A 20,069-nucleotide genomic window follows, 5' to 3' on the forward strand; every position below is an offset into this window, starting at 1 on the left:
AGCGGGCACTCACGCATGCGCGCCAGCCCGTCACTCGCGCAAGTTGAGCTGTGTGAGTGTGGACCGGCCCACTCTTCCCCTGCCAGGCCGTCAAGCCGCAAAGGTTGGGGATTGCTGCAACATTCCCACAGTCACATGATCCAAATTCATGCGCTTGGCAACAGACATACATTTATGACGGTTCCTGAGGTTATAGGATCGCCAGCTGGAGATCCTTTCCCAGCTGGCTTCTGAACAAGCAAAATCACTGGTGGGAGCCAGATTGGCTTAAACGACCACATGACTCAATTAACAACTGCAGTGGAACTTAAACTACGGGAGAAAAGTAATAAAATCAGGTATGACTGTGACTCATTTACCAACCACGTTGCTTGGTCACAAAAATTCTGGTCCCAATTTTGGTCATAAATTGAGGACTACCTGTACCAGAAAATGTTCTCTTAATAATTATCCGTGAATTGGTTCAGGAGAGGGATTGGCTTCTGTTGTAATGGTCTGAGGGGATGACCTTGGAAACACAAGGATGTCCCGAAGATCATTTCAAGGTCATACTAACCTTAACTCGGTGGGGGGGGGACCTAAACAGAGTTCAATGGTGACTCAAAGCTCTCTCACATATACACGGGTGGGATTCAGTAATTTTAATCTGGTTCGCCGAACCAGTTGTTCCAAGGACTGGCTGACCCCATCCGCCCCTCCCAGGAGTCTCCACATAGCTTATTTTGGATGCGCAGGGCCCCCGCAGACGCTCTGGGACGGTGAAAAACGAGCCTACCGGAAGTCCGGAAACAGGCCCGTTTCTTGCCTCCGGAGGGCCTCCGATGCCCAGGGGAGGCTGTTTTTGTCCCCCTGGAGGCTTGTGGAAAGCCTCCAGAGCCTTGGAAGGGCGAAAACACCGCCCCACCTCCGCCATGGTGCAGGAGGCCAAGTAGCCCACGCCCCCAGTGAATCGGTTGTTAAATTTTTAAATTCCACCACTGCACACACACATACACAAAAACAGGTTAGATCACTCTGTCCCCCAACACCAACTGAAACCAACACTGGATGAAGGGAGGGGGAACCACTACAGTCCCATTCCTCCTACTGACCTGGTCTAGACCGCGGTAGCAATAGCACTAGCAATAGCACTTAAGACTTATATACCGCTTTACAGCCCTCTGTAAGTGGTTTACAGAGTCAGCATCTTGATCCCTACAATCCTGGTCCTCATTTTACCCACCTCAGAAGGATGGAGAGTTGAGTCAACCTTGAGCCGGTTGAGGGCTCGAACCCCTGGTAGTCGGCAGAGTCAGCCCGCAATACTGCATTGTAACCACTGCGCTACCACGGCTCCCTTTGATAGATGGTCTGAACGACCACCAAGAGGCCAAGAAGAACCAGGATGGACGCATTCCAACATCCCAGACCTGCCAAAGGTAAGTGACAAACGTCATCTTCATACGATGATCCGGTAGGAATCCCCATCCAGGTACAGGTTGTCTTCGACCTACAACAGTTTGTTTAGTGACTGAACTTACAACAGCACTGAAAAAAAGGTGACATGACCATTTTTCACACTTACAACCTTGCACCATCCCCATGGTCATGGGAGCAAAACTCAAGATGCTTGACAACTGACTCTTATTTATGGTGGTTGCAGTGTCTCACCTTGTCTTCTGACAAGCAAAGTCAAGGGGGAAACCATGTTCACTTAACAACCGTTGTTACTAACTTAACAAGTGGGGCAGCAAAGATCATAAAATGGGCAAAACTCACTTAACCGCTATCATGCTTAGCAATAGCAAACCAATACTTACCTCAACTTTTCCTAAAAAGGACAGCATTATTATTATTATTATTCTCTTTTATTCATTATTCAGCCAAATTTCTTTAATATTTTTAAATTATTTTAAATTGATGTTGATTCTGTTTTTAAATAGGCTGTACACCGCCCTGAGTCCTTCGGGAGAAGGGCGGTATAGAAATAAAATTATTATTATTATTATTATTATTATTATTATTATTATTATTATTATTATTATTATTATTAAAAATGAAACTCAGTCAACTGGACATTTAAAATGTGTTACAAATACCATTGACTGGTGCTAATGGTTGATTTGGGTTGCTGCCAGTGTCCTAGGTATCAACCAAGTACCTTCTTAAAATATATGATGTTACGAGTAGCGCAGTTTATTATTATTATTGTTGTTGTAATAACAATAACAACAACAACAATAATAATATTAAAAAATCTGCCCTCAGTGTGGAAGGTATTGCCACTCTCGAATTGGCCTTTTTAGTCGCACTAGATGCTGTTTTAGGACCATAGTCTCTTGAGACTGAAGGATGCCAATGATATTATTACTATTAATAGTAGTAGTAGTAGTAGTAATAGTAGTAGTAGTACAGTGGTGAAATCCAATTTTTTTTACTACCGGTTCTGTGGGCGTGGCTTGTTGGGCATGGTGGGCGTAGTGTGGCTTGGTGGGCGTGGCAGGGGAAGGATGCTGCAAAATCTCCATTCCCTCCCCACTCCTGGGGGAAGGATATTGCAAAATCTCCATTCCCACCCCACTCTGAGGCCAGCCAGAGGTTGTATTTGTCCGTTCTCCAAACTACTCAAATTTTCCGCTACCGGTTCTCCAGAACCTGTCAGAACCTGCTGGATTTCACCCCTGTAGTAGTACCGTAGTAGTACTGTAGTAACAGCAGCAGCAGCAGCAATCCTACAGGCTCAGTGCAAGTTACCTAACAAGGTTGTTGTGGAGATCCCCTTGCAATCTGCTTTAAAGAAATGCCAGAGATACATTTAGCAAATAAATGACAGTTCTTAGCAACTATTTTAAGGTTATTTGTTATTTTTATGAGTTTTTACTCTGCTTTAATTGTTAGCTGCCATGAGTAATGTATATGAGATGGGAGGGAGGGAGGGAGGGAGGGAGAGAAGAAGGGAAAGAAAAAGAAGGAAGGAAGGAAGGAAGGAAGGAAGGAAGGAAGGAAGGAAGGAAGGAAGGAAGGAAGGATGGATGGATGAGGGTAGAAGGAAGGAAGAGGTTTGATGGGAGAGAAGGAAGGAAGGAAGGAAACGTTCCAAGGCACGCTGTATTATTCTTATACTCCTCTGTATTTGTATTCTTGTTCAACTTCCAGTATTGCATCTTCCTCTTTAAGAGTCGTGGCAGAAGAGCTGGAAGCAGCTTGGTCTCTGTGGCGCAATCGGTTAGCGCGTTCGGCTGTTAACCGAAAGGTTGGTGGTTCGAGCCCACCCAGGGACGCAGGCAATTCCCTTTTTATTTTTAAAATGCCTTGCAGACTTGTAGTCAACGAATCGCAACTACTTTTCCGGGCAAGAATGAAAGAGAGAGGAGAAAAAAATGAACGGGTTTCAGAAGGGATGCTGGGAGGGCAATAAGGTTTCTGCCCGTAGCCAAGATGGCCGCAATGGCATCACAAGTGGAGCAAGGATTTAGGGGAAAAATCCATGCTCCTGAATGCAAAGATTCATATTTGGGAACTGGAGCAAAGAAAGAGACCCAATTCATTTGCTGAGCTCTTAAAATGACAGGGGGTAGGGAAGATCCACCAGAACAATTTTTCTCAACCTGAAGCACTTTAATATGTGTGGACTTCAAGCCCCAGAATTCCCCTAGCCAGCAGGTTAGCTGGGGGAATTCTGGGGGTTGAATTCCACACATCTTAAAGTGTCCACACATCTTAAAGTGAGACTGAGAAAAAGAGGGAAAAGAAAATAATTTGTAAAGCAAACGCAAGGCGGGAAGGGGTGCAGCGAGGCCCAAAGCTTAATTTTTTGGCCCGATTAAACACACTTTGCAAAAAGTGTGTTGAGATTTATGGATTTAGTAGAAAGAAAGGGGAAAATGTATGAGAGCGAGAAGGAGAATTCTGGCCGTGTACATTCTCGCTTACTGTTTTAGGCCCAATACATTTCACCATCTTCATCAATGATTTAGATGAGTGGATAGATGGGGAACTCATTAAATTTGCAGACGACACCAAGCTGTCAGGAATAGCCAACACTCCAGAAGATAGGCTTAAGGTTCAGAAGGATCTTGACAGACTTCAACATTAGGCACTATCTAACAAAACGAAATTCAATGGTGAAAAAAGTGAAGTTCTACATTTAGGCAAGAAAAACCAAAGGCACAGGTATAGTATAGCTGGTACCTGGCTCAATAGGAGTAACTGTGAGAGGGATCTTGGAGTTCCAGTGGACAACCACTTAAATATGAGCCAGAAGTGGGTTGCAGCTTCCAAAAAAGCCAATACAGTTCTAGGCTGCATAAACAGAGGGATAGAATCAAGATCACGTGATGTGTTAATACCACTTTATAACGCCACACTTGGAAATACTGCACCCAGTTTTGGTCGCCACGATGTAAAAAAGATGTTGAGACTCTAGAAAGAGTGCAGAGAAGAGCAACAAGGATGATGAGGGGACTGGAGGCTAAAACATAGGAAGAACGGTTGCAGGAACTGGGTATGTCTAGTTTAATGAAAAGAAGGACTAGGGGAGACATGATATCAGTCTTCCAATATCTCAGGGGCTGCCACAAAGAAGAGGGAGTCAAGCTATTCTCCAAAGCACCTGAGGGCAGGACAAGAAGCAACGGATGGAAACTAATCAAGGAGAGAAGCAACCTAGAACTAAGGAGAAATTTCCTGACAGAACAATTAATCAGTGCCTGCAGAAGGGAATTCTCCAACACTGGAAGATTTTAAGAAGATGTTGGATAACCATTTGTCTGAAATGGTATAGGATTTCCTGTCTGAGCAGTGGGTTGGACTAGAAGATCTCCAAGGTTCCTTCCAACTATTCTATTCTATTCTATTCTATTCTATTCTATTCTATTCTATTCTATTCTATTCTATTCTATTCTATTCTATTCGCCATGGTGGTGCAGTGATTAGAGTGCAGTGCTGCAGGCTACTTCTGCTGATTGCCAGCTGCCTGAAATTTGACAGTTCAAATCTCACCCAGCTCAATGTTGACTCAGCCTTCCATCCTTCCGAGGGGGGTAAAATGAGGACCCAAATTATGGGAGGCAATATGCAGACTCTGTGAACTGCTTAGAGAGGGATGTAAAGCACTGTAAAGCGGTATATAAATCTATGTTCTATTCCATTCCATTCTATTCTCTATTCTATTCCATTCCATTCCATTCCACTCCACATGTATACATCTGAACTGGACTGTGCAGTTTTTCCTTGTCATACAATATCTGTGGGTATATGCATACTTTTGCATTTATTTATCTTGTCATGTTTATGTAGTGTATATTGCAGGTGGAGACCGTTTGAGAGCTGTATGCAACGAAATTTCATTTTAATGCATGCCGATTAGTGTACTTTCAAAGCGACAATAAAGTTATTCTAAGTCTAAGTTCTAAGGGAAAAAAAGGAGGAGAAAATTAAACGAATGCCCCAGAGAAGCAAGGGTGAAAGAGGCCAAATGGGAAACCCAAAGGCAGAAAGGAAGGAGGAAATAAGAGGACATTTTTATTTATTTTGTTGAGTACATATTAGATAATGTATTTTATTTATTATTTTATTTGTTTTAATTTGTATACCGCCCTTTTCCAGCAGGACTCAGGGCGGTGAACAGCCAGAATAAAACAGAACACACAAAATTTAAAAACAGTTTAAAAAGTAATTAAATATTTTTGGCAATATTTCAATGTATATAAGTATAAGCATAAATTGAATACATAAAATGAATACATAAAATAAATAATTAGAAAGGAAAAAAAAGAGGGAAAAAGGAAGCACGGATCAAGGAAAGGGAAAAAATATGAATGAAGGGAAGAAATAAAAAAATTAAAAGGGGCGGATTAAAAGAAAGAAGAGCAATTAGAGCAGTGTTTCTCAACCTTGGAAGCTTGAAGATGGGTGGACTTCAACTCCCAGAATCCCCCAGCCAGCGCTGCTGGCTGGGGGATTCTGGGAGTTGAAGTCCACCCATCTTCAAGCTTCCAAGGTTGAGAAACACTGAATTAGAGGCACGCGGCGTATCTTCTCTCAGCAGCAGCCAGGGGGCAGCACCGACGCCGGCGCTGTTGCCGGAACGCGAGGCAAGGCGGCTCCGGTTCCAACCCGGAGCGGTGGAGGGAGGTGCACCGGCCGCCTGTCCTTGTCCGCAGCTAGCAAGGGTGCCTTGAAGGGCTGCGGGGGAGGGGAGGGAGACGCGGCGATGGCTGCGCTGCCCGGTGAGTGGGAGCCGGGGTGGGGGTGGGGAGGCTGCTTGTGGACTGTGGTGGGGGGGGGCAGGTTTCAAGGACGGCAGGAACTAGCCGTCTTTTGGGGGGGATTGGATATTGGGCGTGGATAATGGGAGAAGCTTTGGGGGGGGGAGAATAGACAAGTTGGCGGGCTACTTAAAGGTCCTCTAGTCTAGTCCAATCCTGTTCAGGGCAGGGATCCTCTTAAAAACAATGCTTTTGAATTTGGTCCCTTGCAAAGCATGTGGACTTCAATGCCCAGAATTCCCCAGCCAGCAAAGCTGGCTGGGGAATTCTGGGAGTTGAAGTCCACAACTCTTCCAAGTCACCAAGGTTTGGCTATCTATGGAGATTCTCAGTCATGGTTTGTCCCAAAGGTTGCTTCCCCTCCCCCCCCAAGAGGCAACTGAGCTTTCTTGTTTTTCCTCATCTTTCTTTGCCTCTTAAAAAAAAAGTAGAATAGAATAGAATAGCTTTGCTTTGCTTTGCTTTGCTTTGCTTTGCTTTGCTTTGCTTTGCTTTGCTTTGCTTTGCTTTGCTTTGCTTTGCTTTGCATTGATAGAATAGAATAGAATAGAATAGAATAGAATAGAATAGAATAGAATAGAATAGAATAGAATAGTTGTTGAGTTGAGTTGAGTTGAGTTGAGTTGAGTTGAGTTGAGTTGAGTTGTATACCGCCCTACTCCTGAAGGACTCAGGGCGGTGAACAGCCAAACAATAAAATACATAGATAAAAAAAATTTAAAAAACCAGATAAAATCGAATTAAACCATTTTGGCCCAGACAAATTAAAACACCCCAATAATTTAAAAACAGATTAAAATTTACATATTAAAAAGAGGGAAAAGATTTGGCCATTTGGAATAGAATAGAATAGAATAGAATAGAATAGAATAGAATAGAATAGAATAGAATAGAATAGAATAGAATAGAATAGAATAGAATAGAATAGAATGAATGGAATTCTTTATTGGCCAAGTGTGATTGGACACACAAGGAATTTGTCTTTGGTGCATACGCTGTCACTGTACATAAAAAGAAAAGATACATTTGTCAAGAATCATAAGGTTCAACACTTAATGATAGTCATAGGGAAACAGTCAATATAAATCTTAAGGATACCAGCAACAAGGTTACAGTCGTAAGTGGGAGGAGATGGGTGAAAGGAACGATGAGAAGATTAATAGTAATGCAGTAAGAAAAAAAACACACCTTTCCCTGGCCACCTCCCTCCCACTCCCCAAAAATAAAAAGTTCCCCCAAAGTTTAGGAGCTCCCTACATCTAAACATCCCTCCTTGAAACATCCTCAAATCTCATTTTAGGCTGGACAGCAGGTTAACAGACTTTGGTTTCCAGCTACTTTCCTATTTTATTCATGTTGGCTTCGATTGATATCTTCTCTCTTCCATTCAGGAACTCAAGGCAGTGCTCCTCTTAGTCCCTGTTCCTACTTTTGTCCACAATGACAACTAAAAGCTGTCATTGTCATCGTTCAGTCGCTAAGTCATGTCTGACTTTTCGCAGCCTCGTGGATCATACCACGCCAGCACCCCTGTCCGCCACCGTCTCCCGGAGTTTTCCCAAATTCACGTTCATGGCATCAGTGACGCTATCTAACCATCTCATCCTCTGCCGTCCTTTTCTCTCTTCTTCACAGCATCAAGGTCTTTTCCAATCTTTTTTTCCTTCTCATTAGGTGGCCAAAATAGTTCAGCTTCAGCAACTAAATGTAGCCCCTGCCAAAATGACTATGAGAATACATAACCACTGAATTAATAAACCATATTTTAAAAGTCCACAAACTTAGCACAATGTCTGAACCTTGACAGTCTATATATGACGTATTAAGAGCCTCAGGCAGTTTCTCCGGCTATAAAGGAGAAGGCAGGAGAACTGTACTTTCAAACTCGTAAGATTCTGTTAATGTAGCTTTATAATAAAGTAGTTAGTTAGTTAGTTAGTTAGTTTATTTGATTTGTACCTACTCCCGAAGGACTCAGGGCGGTGAACAGCCAACAATAAAATACATAAATACACAAAATTTAAAAACCCGATAAAATCAAATTAAATTATTTGGCCCAGACAAATTAAAATACCCCAATAATTTAAAAACAAATTAAAATTTACGTATTTAAAAAGGGAAGAGATCAGGCCAAGCCCGCTTGATGGAATAAAAAGGTCTTCACAGCACGGCGGAAGGAGCGCAGATCCGGGATCCTCCGTATCTCCGGGGGGAGCTCATTCCAGATGGTAGGTGCCCCCACAGAGAAGGCTCTCCCCCTAGGGGCCGCCAGTCGACACTGTTTGGCTGACGGCACCCGGAGGAGTCCCTCTCTATGAGAGCGTACTGGCCAGTGGGAGGCTATTGGTGGTAGTAGGCGGTCCCGTAAATAACCAGGCCCTAAGCCATGGAGCGCTTTAAAGGTGGTAACCAAAACCTTGAAGCGCACCCGGAAGACCACCGGGAGCCAGTGCAGCTCGCGCAGGAGAGGTGTTACACGGGAGCGCCATGTCGCTCCTATTACCACCCGCGCAGCCGCACTCTGCGCCAGTTGGAGCCTCCGGGTGCTCCTCAAGGGGAGCCCCATGTAGAGAGCATTACAATAGTCCAGGCGGGAGGTGACGAGGGCATGAGTGACCGTGCGTAACGAGTCCCGATCCAGAAAGGGACGCAACTGGCGAATCAGGCGGACCTGATAAAAAATCCTCCCAGTCACGGCCGTCACATGCTCTTCTAAAGACAGCCGTGAATCCAGGAGGACGCCCAAGTTGCGAGCCCTCTCCGTGGGGGCCAATGATTCACCCCCAATAGTCAGTGATGGCGTCAACTGGCTATATCGGGACGTCGGAAACCACAGCCACTCGGTCTTGGATGGGTTGAGCCTGAGCCTGTTCCTCCCCATCCAGATCCGTACGGCCTCCAGGCACCGGGACATCACTTCAAGGGCATCGTTGGGGTGATCCGGGGTGGAGATGTACAGCTGGGTGTCATCAGCGTACTGATGGTACTCCATCCCGAAACCACGGATGATCTCGCCCAGCGGCTTCACATAAATGTTGAACAGGAGAGGTGAGAGAACCGACCCTTGCGGCACCCCACATATGAGGGGCCTCGGGGTCGACCTCTGTCCCCCTGTCAACACAGACTGCGACCGGTCAGAGAGAAAGGAGGAGAACCACCGCAACACAGTGCCTCCCACCCCTAACTCTTCCAACCGGTGCAGCATGATACCATGGTCGATGGTATCAAAAGCCGCTGAGAGATCTAACAGGACCAGGACAGAGGAGCACCCCCTGTCCCGAGCCCTCCAGAGATCATCAACCAACGCGACCAATGCCGTTTCCGTGCTGTACCCGGGCCTGAAGCCCGACTGGAACGGATCCAGATAAAGTAGAATTAGTTTACAAGTCATCCTCGGCTTAACAACCACAATTAAGCCCCAAATCCCAATGGCTAAGCCAGGGATTTGTTAAGTGACTTTTGCCCCCATTTTATGACATTTTTGCCACTACTGTTAAGAGAATGGCTGCAGTAGCTACGTGACTCAAGTCGTCATTAAGCGAACCTGGCTTCCCCCATTGACTTTGCTTGTTGGAAGATGGCTGTGAAGGTTACACACATGGCAATCACATGATCCCAGGACACTACAATCGTCATAAATATGAGTCGGTTGCCAAGGGCCCTAATTTTGATTACTTGACCATGAGGATGCTACTGCAACAGTCGTAAGTCTGAAAAACAGCCACAAGTCACTTTTTTCAGTGTTGTTGAAAAAACTTCAAATGATCACTAAACCTGTGTCTGGTTGTGTTTTGTGTCTGGTCTACCTGTTATGGCTGCCAGGGCAGGAGCGTTGCAGCTGCCACTGGGGGAAAAAAAATAGGTTTCCTAGTTCAGTGTAAGAGGAACCTTCAAAAACATTTGTCTCCAAAAATCTTGAATGGTTGGAAAGAACCTATCAGAAGGGAGGACCTATCCAGTAATCTTGGCCAAGCTGTAACCTGAGCTCTGAATTAGGAAACTGGAGATGGTTTCTTCCTTGGACAGAGAAAACAAGGCCAGATAAACAAGCACACAAACAGTTTGGCAACAAACAGCAAAGCTGGCTGTGGAATTCTGGGAATTGACGTCCACCAGGCTTAAAGTTGCCAAGAGACCCCTGGGCTAGCTCATATTTTCTTCTTTTCACCCTAACCTTTTATTTCTTTTCAGTTTCTTGCATGGTCCCACGTGGCTTGTTCCTTTTGAGGTAAGTCTGCCGAAGTCAGCTCCGCAAAGAACCTTTTCCCCAAAACTGAATTGATGTATGAAGGCTGTTGCGAGTCCTGTAGAAAAAAATTTTTGAGAGCATTTTCCAATTGCCTTAAGTTACTGGTGGATCTGATTTTACACCTTTGCACATCTTCGGGTGGTGTGTGCCCATTTGGGAGACTTTGCTCACAATCACTTATGTTTTTGGAAATCTGTCTGGACTCCTACAGTGCGCTCTGCATGGGGCTGCCCTTGAAGAGCATTCAATTCATTCAATTCCTACCCTGTAGGGTTATTGTGTGATCCGACTTTTAAGACTCTCTAACTGTTGGCTGTTCTTTCAACAGGCCCATTGTGAGTTCCACCAGTTCTTCCCGCTTGCTGCATCAGACACCTTCAGCTGAGAGTGCTGACAGGTATTCTCTGCTCCTGGAACACCTGATAATGACTCTTTCATTGATTTATTTACTCCCGAGCGGCGCGGTGGCCTAGAAGGGGAGGTCTCGTCTCACAATCAGGAGGCTGTGAGTTCGATCCTAGATAGCGGCAGATATTTCTCTCTCTCTGGGAGCAATGAGTAATTGTCTGCTGTGAACTCCACGTAGGTGTCAGGGAGGGCATCTGGCCAGTAAGCACTGGAGCTCTGTTCAATCTCTCTGACTCCACCCGATGCAAGGGATTATAGGGTTGTTAACAGAAACAAATTGATTTATTGACTCCAATTCAGTGGAGAAATGTAAAATTTGTTACTACCGGTTCTGTGGCTGTGGCTTGGTGGGGGAGAGGGTAATGTGAGTTGGCGTGGCCAACTTTTTTTTTTTAATTATTTTTAAAACCATTTTTTCTACAACCTCTTCGGCCAAAGAGGTTGTAAAAAAAATGCTTTTAAAAGCCTCTGACGATCCCAGCTGAGTTGCCTGATCATCAGAGGCTATTTTTTCTTTTAAAACCATTTTTTCTACAACCTCTTCGGCCAAAGAGGTTGTAAAAAAAAATGCTTTTAAAAGCCTCTGACGATCCCAGCTGAGTTGCCTGATCATCAGAGGCTATTTTTTCTTTTAAAACCATTTTTTCTACAACCTCTTCGGCCAAAGAGGTTGTAAAAAAAAATGCTTTTAAAAGCCTCTGACGATCCCAGCTGAGTTGCCTGATGTCAGAGGCTTTTTTTCTCTCTCTTTTAAAAGCCTCTGACGATCCCAGCTGAGTTGCCTGATCATCAGAGGCTATTTTTTCTTTTAAAAACATTTTTTCTACAACCTCTTTGGCCGAAGAGGTTGTAGAAAAAATGCTTTAAAAAAAAGCCTCTGATGATCACACGGCTCAGCTGGGATTGGGGTGGGGGGCAGGGATTTTTGCTACCGGTTCTCCGAACCACCTGCTGCCATCACTACTGCATCGGGCGATCCGGTCTGAACCAGGAACATTTCACCCCTACTCCAATTCTTATGCTGATCCAGTCAGAAGACTTTGCTTAGAGAAAAGGCCAAACCTTGCATGCAGGAGAGGTTGTTCTAAAGAAGGGGGGCCATCACCAAGCAGTAGGAGAATGGCCTCCCTGCAGATGGCAGTCCCTCAGCAGGGATGCTTAGCCAACATTACAGCACACAAAATTGTATGCACAATTTTTGCTTAGTCTCTGATGAGATGGATCCCACTCCCTACTAGCACTGGTGATGTTACCTACTTGGGTAATGAAACATCTGCAGGAACCACAGCCAAGTTCAGAGAGCACCGATGACCCCACAGGTCAACCCTGAGGTTACAAATATTCTATCTGCAAACATGAACCCCCGATCATCCATTTTTTTTCAGATGCTTCATTCAGACAATGTGTGCAGAGCTGGCAGCAGAGTCGGACAGTGAGGAGGTTGGGGAGGAATATGGGCCAGTCCTGGGGGCTGGGGAAAGCTCGAATGAGGGCTCTGCATTGGAGGCAGAGTAGGAGATAGACAGCAGTGAGGCAGAGAAACAGCTGAAGCCCGTTACCAGTGTGTGCATGCGCAGAGCTGCCAGAAGACAAGAACAACTCAGAAAGCAGGGTCGACTTGGGAGTAAAGCCACACCTTGGAGGTGATTGGCCCCTCCCATAGGAAACAAAAGAGGAGCGAACGAGGAATGGGCTTTTGCAGGAAACAATTCGTCCATTCCGTGACTCTGAGAGAGACTCTGTGCCAAGTTTGGCCTTGTACTCTATATGGAAATTAGTTACCTGGCAGCCTTCCAAGCGAGATAAGGTCTGTGTTGATAAATATTCCTTTGAAAAAACTATTTGGACAGGCCTTGCTGACTGTGAATGAAAGGAATTCACAGGCAGAATGCTGAGCTTTGGGTCATTAGGCAGGGCACGCAAAGTAGCTTTTGAGAGTTCCAAGATTGGAGGTTTGTCAGGGAAGGCGGGCTTTGTTTCAGAACCGTATCTCTTGTCGCCGCAGTTCCGTCCAGGTTCAGGAGAAGAGCAGTGCCATTGTTCAGAAGAAGCCGCTGCTTCCCAGCAGTCGAGGAGAATATGTCGTCACCAAGCTGGATGATTTGGTCAACTGGATCCGTCGAGTAAGTAGGATCGTCTGACCAGGTGGTGTTTTTTTTGTGTTCGAAGAAGGTTTTCACTGAAAGCATCTCTGCGTTTAAAATTCATTCGATATCAGTTGTACCTGGTATTCTCAATGGCAGCCCCGCGTCCTGCTTTTTAATGAATTAGAGTGGGGGTCCCTAACCCCTGGTCCATGGACAGGCAGAAGTGCAAATGAGCAAAGCCCGATCCATGGGATCCAGGCAGCACGCGAAACCACACCGGTCCATAAAAAAAACCCTCTCCAAGGAACCAGTCCCTGGTGTCCGAAAATTTGGGGGCTGCTGGGTTCCCAAGCCAACTGGCAGAGCCAGGTCTTTGGGCCTTTACGAGAGGGTGGGAGCGTTGGGGCCAACCTCACGGGGGGTTGGGGGCAAGATATTCCAGAGGGCAGGAGAGAAGGCCCTGTTCCTGGACCCCATCAGCTGGAATAATTGGTCCGACAGGACCCGCAGCATGCAGGCACTGATTGGATGGGCCAATCCCAATGGGGTGAGAAGGTCCCTCTCAAATAACACGGACCCATGATAAGATAAAACAATGAGGGGAAACCAGTGTTAGCCTGCAATTGTGGTCAGGGCTGTTTGGCCTAAGAGGGACGCAGAGGGACATCTGTGTTATACGTTCGCCTCCTTCCCCTTCTCTTCCTTCAGAGCTCCTTGTGGCCGATGACCTTCGGTTTGGCATGTTGCGCCGTCGAGATGATGCACATGGCCTCTCCCCGCTATGACATGGACCGCTTTGGGGTGGTTTTCCGGGCGAGTCCCCGGCAAGCTGACGTCATGATTGTGGCCGGCACTTTGACCAACAAGATGGCTCCTGCCCTCCGGAAGGTACGACCAGGGGTGGGACTGAAAAATTTTAGCAACCAGTTGGTCTGCCCAGTTGCTGAGGGGGGCGTGGCCATGGAGGTATAGCCTAGTCGGTTTCCTGCACCACGGGAGGGGGGGTCGTTTTTGTCCTCCCCAGGATTCAGAGGCTTTCCTCAAGCCTCCGGGAGGGCGAAAATGACCTCCCTCGGGCTCCAAAGGCCCTCCGGAAGCTGGAAACAGTCCCGTTTCCAGACTTCCAGTTGGCCCGTTTTTCACCCTCCCAGGGCCTCCGCTCGGATCCTGCACTTACCTGGCACCCAAACTGGCTACGTGGAGACTCCTGGGAAGGGAGGGGAGGGGTGAGGGGGGTCAGCCACTACTGGTTCGGCAAACAAGATTAAAATTAACATCCGATTCACCCGATCCGGTTGAATCCCACTCCTGGGTACAACTATGGTCTTAACTCAGCCCTTCAGGGAGGGAATCGAGTGGCCTTTCGTGTCCTCACACCAACCGCCGAGGTTTGTAGAACTAACAGGGAGCAGCCGTACAGGTAGTCCTCGGCTTACAACAGTTCCTTTAGTGACCATTTGAAGCTACAACGATACTGAAAAAAGGGACTTATGTTGAGAAAGATGTTGAGACTCTAGAAAGAGTGCAGAGAAGAGCAACAAAGATGATTAGGGGACTGGAGGCTAAAACATATGAAGAAGGGTTGCAGGAACTTGGAATGTCTAGTTTAAAGAAAAGAAGGACTAGAGGAGACATGATAGCAGTCTTCCAATATCTCAGGGGTTGCCACAAAGAAGAGGGAGTCAAGCTATTCTCCAAAGCACCTGAGGGCAGGACAAGAAGCAATGGGTGGACACCAATGGTGGGATTCAAGTAATTTGACAACCGGTTCTCTGCCCTAATGATTTCTTCCAACAACCAGTTTGCCAAACTGCTCAGAAAGTTAACAACTGGTTCTCCTGAAGTGGCACGAACTGGCTGAATCCCACCACTGGTGGACACTAATCAAAGAGAGAAGCAACTTAGAATTAAGGAGGAATTTCCTGACAGTTAGAACAATTAATCAGTGGAACAACTTGCCTCCAGAAGTTGTGAATGCCCCAACACTGGGAGTTTTTAAGAAGATGTTGGATAACCATTTGTCTGAAGTGGTGTAGGGTTTCCTGCCTAAGCAGGGGGTTAGACTAGAAGACCTCCAAGGCCCCTTCCCAACTCTGTTATTCTATTCTCTTTCCATCTGTCTGCTTGGTTTTTCTGCCTGAAGGCTACCCCATATCTGAACACAGTGGGATCAAACTTGCCATGGAGGGAGAAAGCCAGCAAAATAAAACAACAAAAAAAATTGAGTTCAGAATGGGACAGATTTGTCTTGAGGGTGCAGAGGGAAAAAAAATCTGGAATAAATTTTCCCTATGATCCTTTGAGAGGGAGAATTGGATAGCGGCTCATAATGTTGGCATCTGCTGCATTCTAAGCCAGGCACAAGACCTGCTGTTGGAGAATTCTATAAACTTTTCAACCTTATTAGAGTCCCAGCGCTCGGTGGTCTAAGGCAGGCATGCTCTGCTTTGTCAAATCAAGTGCAAATTTTAACATTTCTTTCTTGGCAGGTTTATGATCAGATGCCCGAGCCACGTTACGTGGTGTCCATGGGGAGGTAAGTGCTCACTCAGTATTTTATTATCCTCAGGAATGGCTCCATCCCTTTTTCGTTCTCTCATTTTTTTAAAAAAAAATTTCTCAGCACTGCAGCTGCATTTATGCAACACAACTGACCGGGTCATTATTTCCCGCAGATGTTTTAGCTTTTCTGTACCAAAAAATGATAATTTTGACGGGGAATAACAAGATTACATATCTTCCCAGCCATTGCAAAGAAGATTGTTTTGGGGCTGGGGGTCCGCTAGAATTGGAGGCTAAGAATGGCAGTTGGGATGGGGGGGGGGGCTGGGTGTCTATGCTACTGCAGACAGATTTAGAGGGTTGAATGAAAAGGAAACTTGAGTGTGTAAATGAGGTCAATTTTCTTGGAATTGGTCCCACAGCTGAGAAGGCTGGCTTATTCCAAATCCATTTGTCTGTGTATGTTATTTTAAATCAGGAGTTACTTAGGGGCAGGGGTGAGCTGCTAGGGGTTTGGGAGAACCTCTAGCTAAGAATCTGTGCAGTTCGGAGAACCCCAAAATCCAACTCCTGGCTGGCTCCGCCCACTCCACCCCTCCATGAGTCCTCACACGGCCCGTTTTGGATGCAGGTAAGTGCAGGGCATGTGCGGAGGCTCGGAGAGGGTGTAAAATGGGCCTACCAGAAGTTCGGGAAGGCTTCCAGAGGGCCTCCGGAGCCTGGGGAGGCCATTTTCGTCCTCCCGGAGGCTCGAACAAAGCTCCCAGAGCCTGGGGAGGGCAAAAACGCGCGCGCACACCCGCCGTGGTGCATGAGGCAGACTAGGCCACGCCCACCATGGCCACCTCCACCCAGCAACTGGGCAGAGAACCCCTTGGTAAAATTTTTGAAGCCCACCCCTGCTTAGGGTTAAAACTAGACCCTTTAATCTTGATTCAGTTACATGTGTCGTGCGAACAGTGTTTCACTGTGGGCACTCCCTTGATGGCACCCTTGCACTTCCATTGACTGCTTTCAAGACGGTCCTAGTGGAATTATTTAATGTCCTCATCCCTGAGTTTTCAGGGAACTTCTCCCTCGTGGGACAGCTCCATCGATGGCAGCAGGAACAGACAAATTAGGCTGTACAGCCATACCGTTGTTTGGTAGTTTTTTGGGTCCCCAAAATCCCACCCACCCCCTGCCATGAACTTAAGTTAGTGATTGGTCTTATTTGCTGATTGACATAAAATATAGGACTCTTGACCTCAAAAAATGTAAATTAATTTTAATCTAATACGTAGTAAAACCACACTTGGAATATTGTGTCCCGTTATGGTCACCATGATACAAAAAAGATGTGGAGACTCTAGAAAGAGTGCAGAGAAGAGCAACAAAGATGATTAGGGGACTGGAGGCTAAAACATAGGAGGAACGGTTGCAGGAACTGGGAATGTCTAGTTTAACGAAAAGAAGGACAAGGGGAGACATGATAGCAGTCTTCCAATATCTCGGGGGTTGCCACAAAGAAGAGGGAGTCAAGCTATTCCCCAAAGCACCTGAGAGAAGTAAGGAGTGGAAAATTATCAAAGAGAGATCCAACCTACAATTAAGGAGAAATTTCCTGTCAGGGAAAACTATTAATCAACGGAATGACTTGACTTCAGAAGTTAAAAATTGGAGGTTTTTAAGAAGAGATCGGACAGCCATTTGTCCGCAATCATATAGGGGCTCCTGCTTGAGCAGGACGTTGGACTAGAAGACCTCTGAGGTCCCTTCCAACAACTTTGTTACTCTGTAATTTTAAAAATGAAAAGGCCCCCAGCCTTTTGGATGACGTAATGGTGGTACTCTAAAGTTGATTCCTGATGCTCTATCACTTCCCACCCCCAATTGCCTCAATCTTGGTGACTATAAAATGTGTGGACTTCAACTCCCAGAATTCCTTTCTGTTCCGTGCAGCTGGGTTCTCCCAGGGCCGACAAGTCAAAAACGGTCTGTTGTCCAGAAGGAAACAGGCCTCCAACTATTACAGAGGCTTATTTTTCAAATGATCCCAACACTCTTGTCTTATCTTCTTCAGCTGTGCCAATGGTGGAGGTTACTATCATTACTCGTATTCCGTGGTGAGGGGCTGTGATCGGATCGTGCCCGTGGACATCTATGTGCCAGGTAAAGAAAAGGCATCAAGAGGTCTCTTCCTAGATCGTCTTCCCCAAGCTGCATCCCCAGAAGGGAAGGTCGTTTGGGTCCAGATAAACGAATCCAGACCTCACTTCAATACTGTGCAAGGCATTCTAGAAAGGTGGAAGCGATAATATACAGTAGTGGCCAAAATTGTGGTAACCTTTTGGGAAAAGTGTATTTTTGAGGTTTGATGGCTATTAACACCACTTTTTTGGGGGGAGTTTCAAGATAATCCTATTCCACTGCTGGAATGGCCTGGGAATAGCCCAATGGAGCCGACTAAAGAAACGTGTTAGTCAGAAGCGACCCAGCAATAAAACCCAGTTAATAGAAGCAACCCTTCAATCTTGGTTTCACATTATAACAGCTGCAGAACTAAAAGACTCGGTTCACTCCATGGGAAGATGTTGTAAGGCTGTAATTCATGCTAAAGGTTACCCTTTTAACCTATTAACTGACATGATAACTTTTGTATATATCTCATTTTTCTATGGTGATAACTTTTGTGTATCTCATTTTTTCTACGTGTTTCACTTTTCCTCTTTATACTGTAACTGCTATTGCAATAGCAAATCCTTCATAAAAGTTATTGCATTACATACATAATTTTATGGCACTACACCAAAAAAAAGTGGTGTTATTAGCTAGTTTTAGAAAATACAACTTTTCCCAAAAGGTTTCCACAATTTTGGCCACTACTGTAGAGCATGTGACTTCAGCTTAGTTATGGATCAGTGTTTCTCAACCTTGGCAACTTTAAGATGTTTGGGCTTCCAACTCCCAGCCAGACTCGCTTAATGACCGCAGGATCCACTTAACAACTGCAGTGATCTGTTTAACAACCATGGCAAAAAAAGGTTGTAAAATCAGGTCAGATGCTGCTCACTTAACAGGCATCTTGCTTAGCAACAGAAGTTCTGGTCTCAATTTTAATCCTAAATCAAGGACTGCTTATATATTGCAAACCTACGATGAAGGGCTGCTTTATACAGGTAGTCCTTGATTTATGAGAATTGGGATCAGAATTTCCCTTGCTCTGCAAAGCGGTTGCTATCATGCCTGATTTTACAGCCTTTTTCTGCCATGGTTGTTAAACGAATCACTGTAGTTGATAAGTGAATCATGTTGTTGATAAGCAAACTCGGCTTCCCCCATTGACTTCGAAGGAAGGTCACAAATGATGATTATGTGAATAAGAGCCGTGGTGGCACAGTGGTTAGAATGCAGTACTGCAGGCTGCTTCTGCTGACTGCCGGCTGACTGCAATTTGGCAGATCGAATCTCACCAAGCTCAAGGTTGACTCAGCCTTCCCTCCTTCTGAGGTCGGTAAAATGAGGACCCAGATTGTTGGGGGCAAGAGGCTGACTCTGTAACGCATCTTAGAGAGGGCTGTAAAGTGGTATATAAGTGCTATTGCTATTGCTAAATACCCCGTAGTAACATGCCAGTTGCCAGTCGCCCAAATTTTGATCATATAACTATGGAGATGCTACGACAGTCGTAACTGCGAGGACTGGTTACAAATCCCTTTTTTCAGTGCTGTTGTAACTTTGAAATGTTGCTAAACAAACGTGATGAGGGGCCCTTGGTGCTCTCTGAGTTTGGTGGTTTTCTTGCAGATATTTCATGACCAAACTGGGCAACACCATCAGTGCCTGGGAGAAAGGAGTGAGGTTTGTCTGAGCACTCCCTGCTAGCACTGATGGTGTTGCCTAGTTTGGTCATAAAACGTCTGCAAGGAAAACTACGAAGCTCAGAGAGCAACAAGGACCCCCCCATTTCAACCTTGAACTACCAATATGGTATTCTCCTTTATCAATACGGTATTTTCCTTTATTGGGAATCGTCATAAGTCTACACAATTCCCAGTCCTAGAGGCTTTTCTATGTCTCTGAGCAATTTATGATGAAGAGCTGGCTAAAGGGAGATCCCCTTGCTACGACCCGGGAATTTTAAGCTCCGAATTTCTGAGGTCAGTGTTTTGCCTCTTGCAGGCTGCCCTCCTACGGCTGAGGCCCTCCTGTACGGCATCCTGCAGCTCCAAAGGAAGATTAAACGAGCGAAAGCGATCCAGATCTGGTATCGGAAATAAACGGGCTTGTTTGCAAGCTGCCATGTTGAAAATGGCCGCCCTAACTGTAGCTGTAGCCCACACGTTAAACTGCTGTGTATAAACTTTTGTCAATAAACTTAATAATTATTGTATCTGGAGAAAAGGGGTTTGGAGCTTTTGAGTGTTTTCTGCAAGGAATATAAATCCTTCCATTCCCCACCAGCCAATCAGAGCTGACGAAGCTTCTTGGATGAGAAACAAAACTTCTTCAAAAGAAAAAAACAAAGTCCAGTTGCCTCCTGAAAAAAAGCACCTTTGGGTCTCTAGCAGAGTCTGTGCTCTTAAGCATCAACAC

General features: G+C 45.6%; 1 protein-coding gene and 1 non-coding gene across 2 annotated transcripts; both read left to right on the forward strand.

The window, feature by feature from the left end:
• Positions 1-3,186: 3,186 nt before the first annotated feature.
• On the forward strand, positions 3,187-3,260 carry TRNAN-GUU (transfer RNA asparagine (anticodon GUU)). Its single transcript has one exon. It is a non-coding gene; the product is annotated as a tRNA-Asn (tRNA).
• Positions 3,261-6,066: 2,806 nt separating this feature from the next.
• On the forward strand, positions 6,067-19,881 carry NDUFS7 (NADH:ubiquinone oxidoreductase core subunit S7). The gene is made up of 8 exons (XM_034422646.2): positions 6,067-6,209; positions 10,440-10,476; positions 10,826-10,894; positions 12,911-13,028; positions 13,701-13,880; positions 15,482-15,528; positions 17,557-17,645; positions 19,656-19,881. Exons 1-8 carry the CDS (start codon positions 6,194-6,196, stop codon positions 19,751-19,753), a joined length of 654 nt encoding a protein of 217 aa, XP_034278537.1. The 5' UTR covers positions 6,067-6,193; the 3' UTR covers positions 19,754-19,881.
• Positions 19,882-20,069: the final 188 nt, after the last annotated feature.

This window comes from Pantherophis guttatus, chromosome 1 (genome assembly GCF_059756535.1).
Source record: "Pantherophis guttatus breed Tessera chromosome 1, ASM5975653v1, whole genome shotgun sequence".
In the NCBI taxonomy this organism is placed as follows: domain Eukaryota; kingdom Metazoa; phylum Chordata; class Lepidosauria; order Squamata; family Colubridae; genus Pantherophis; species Pantherophis guttatus.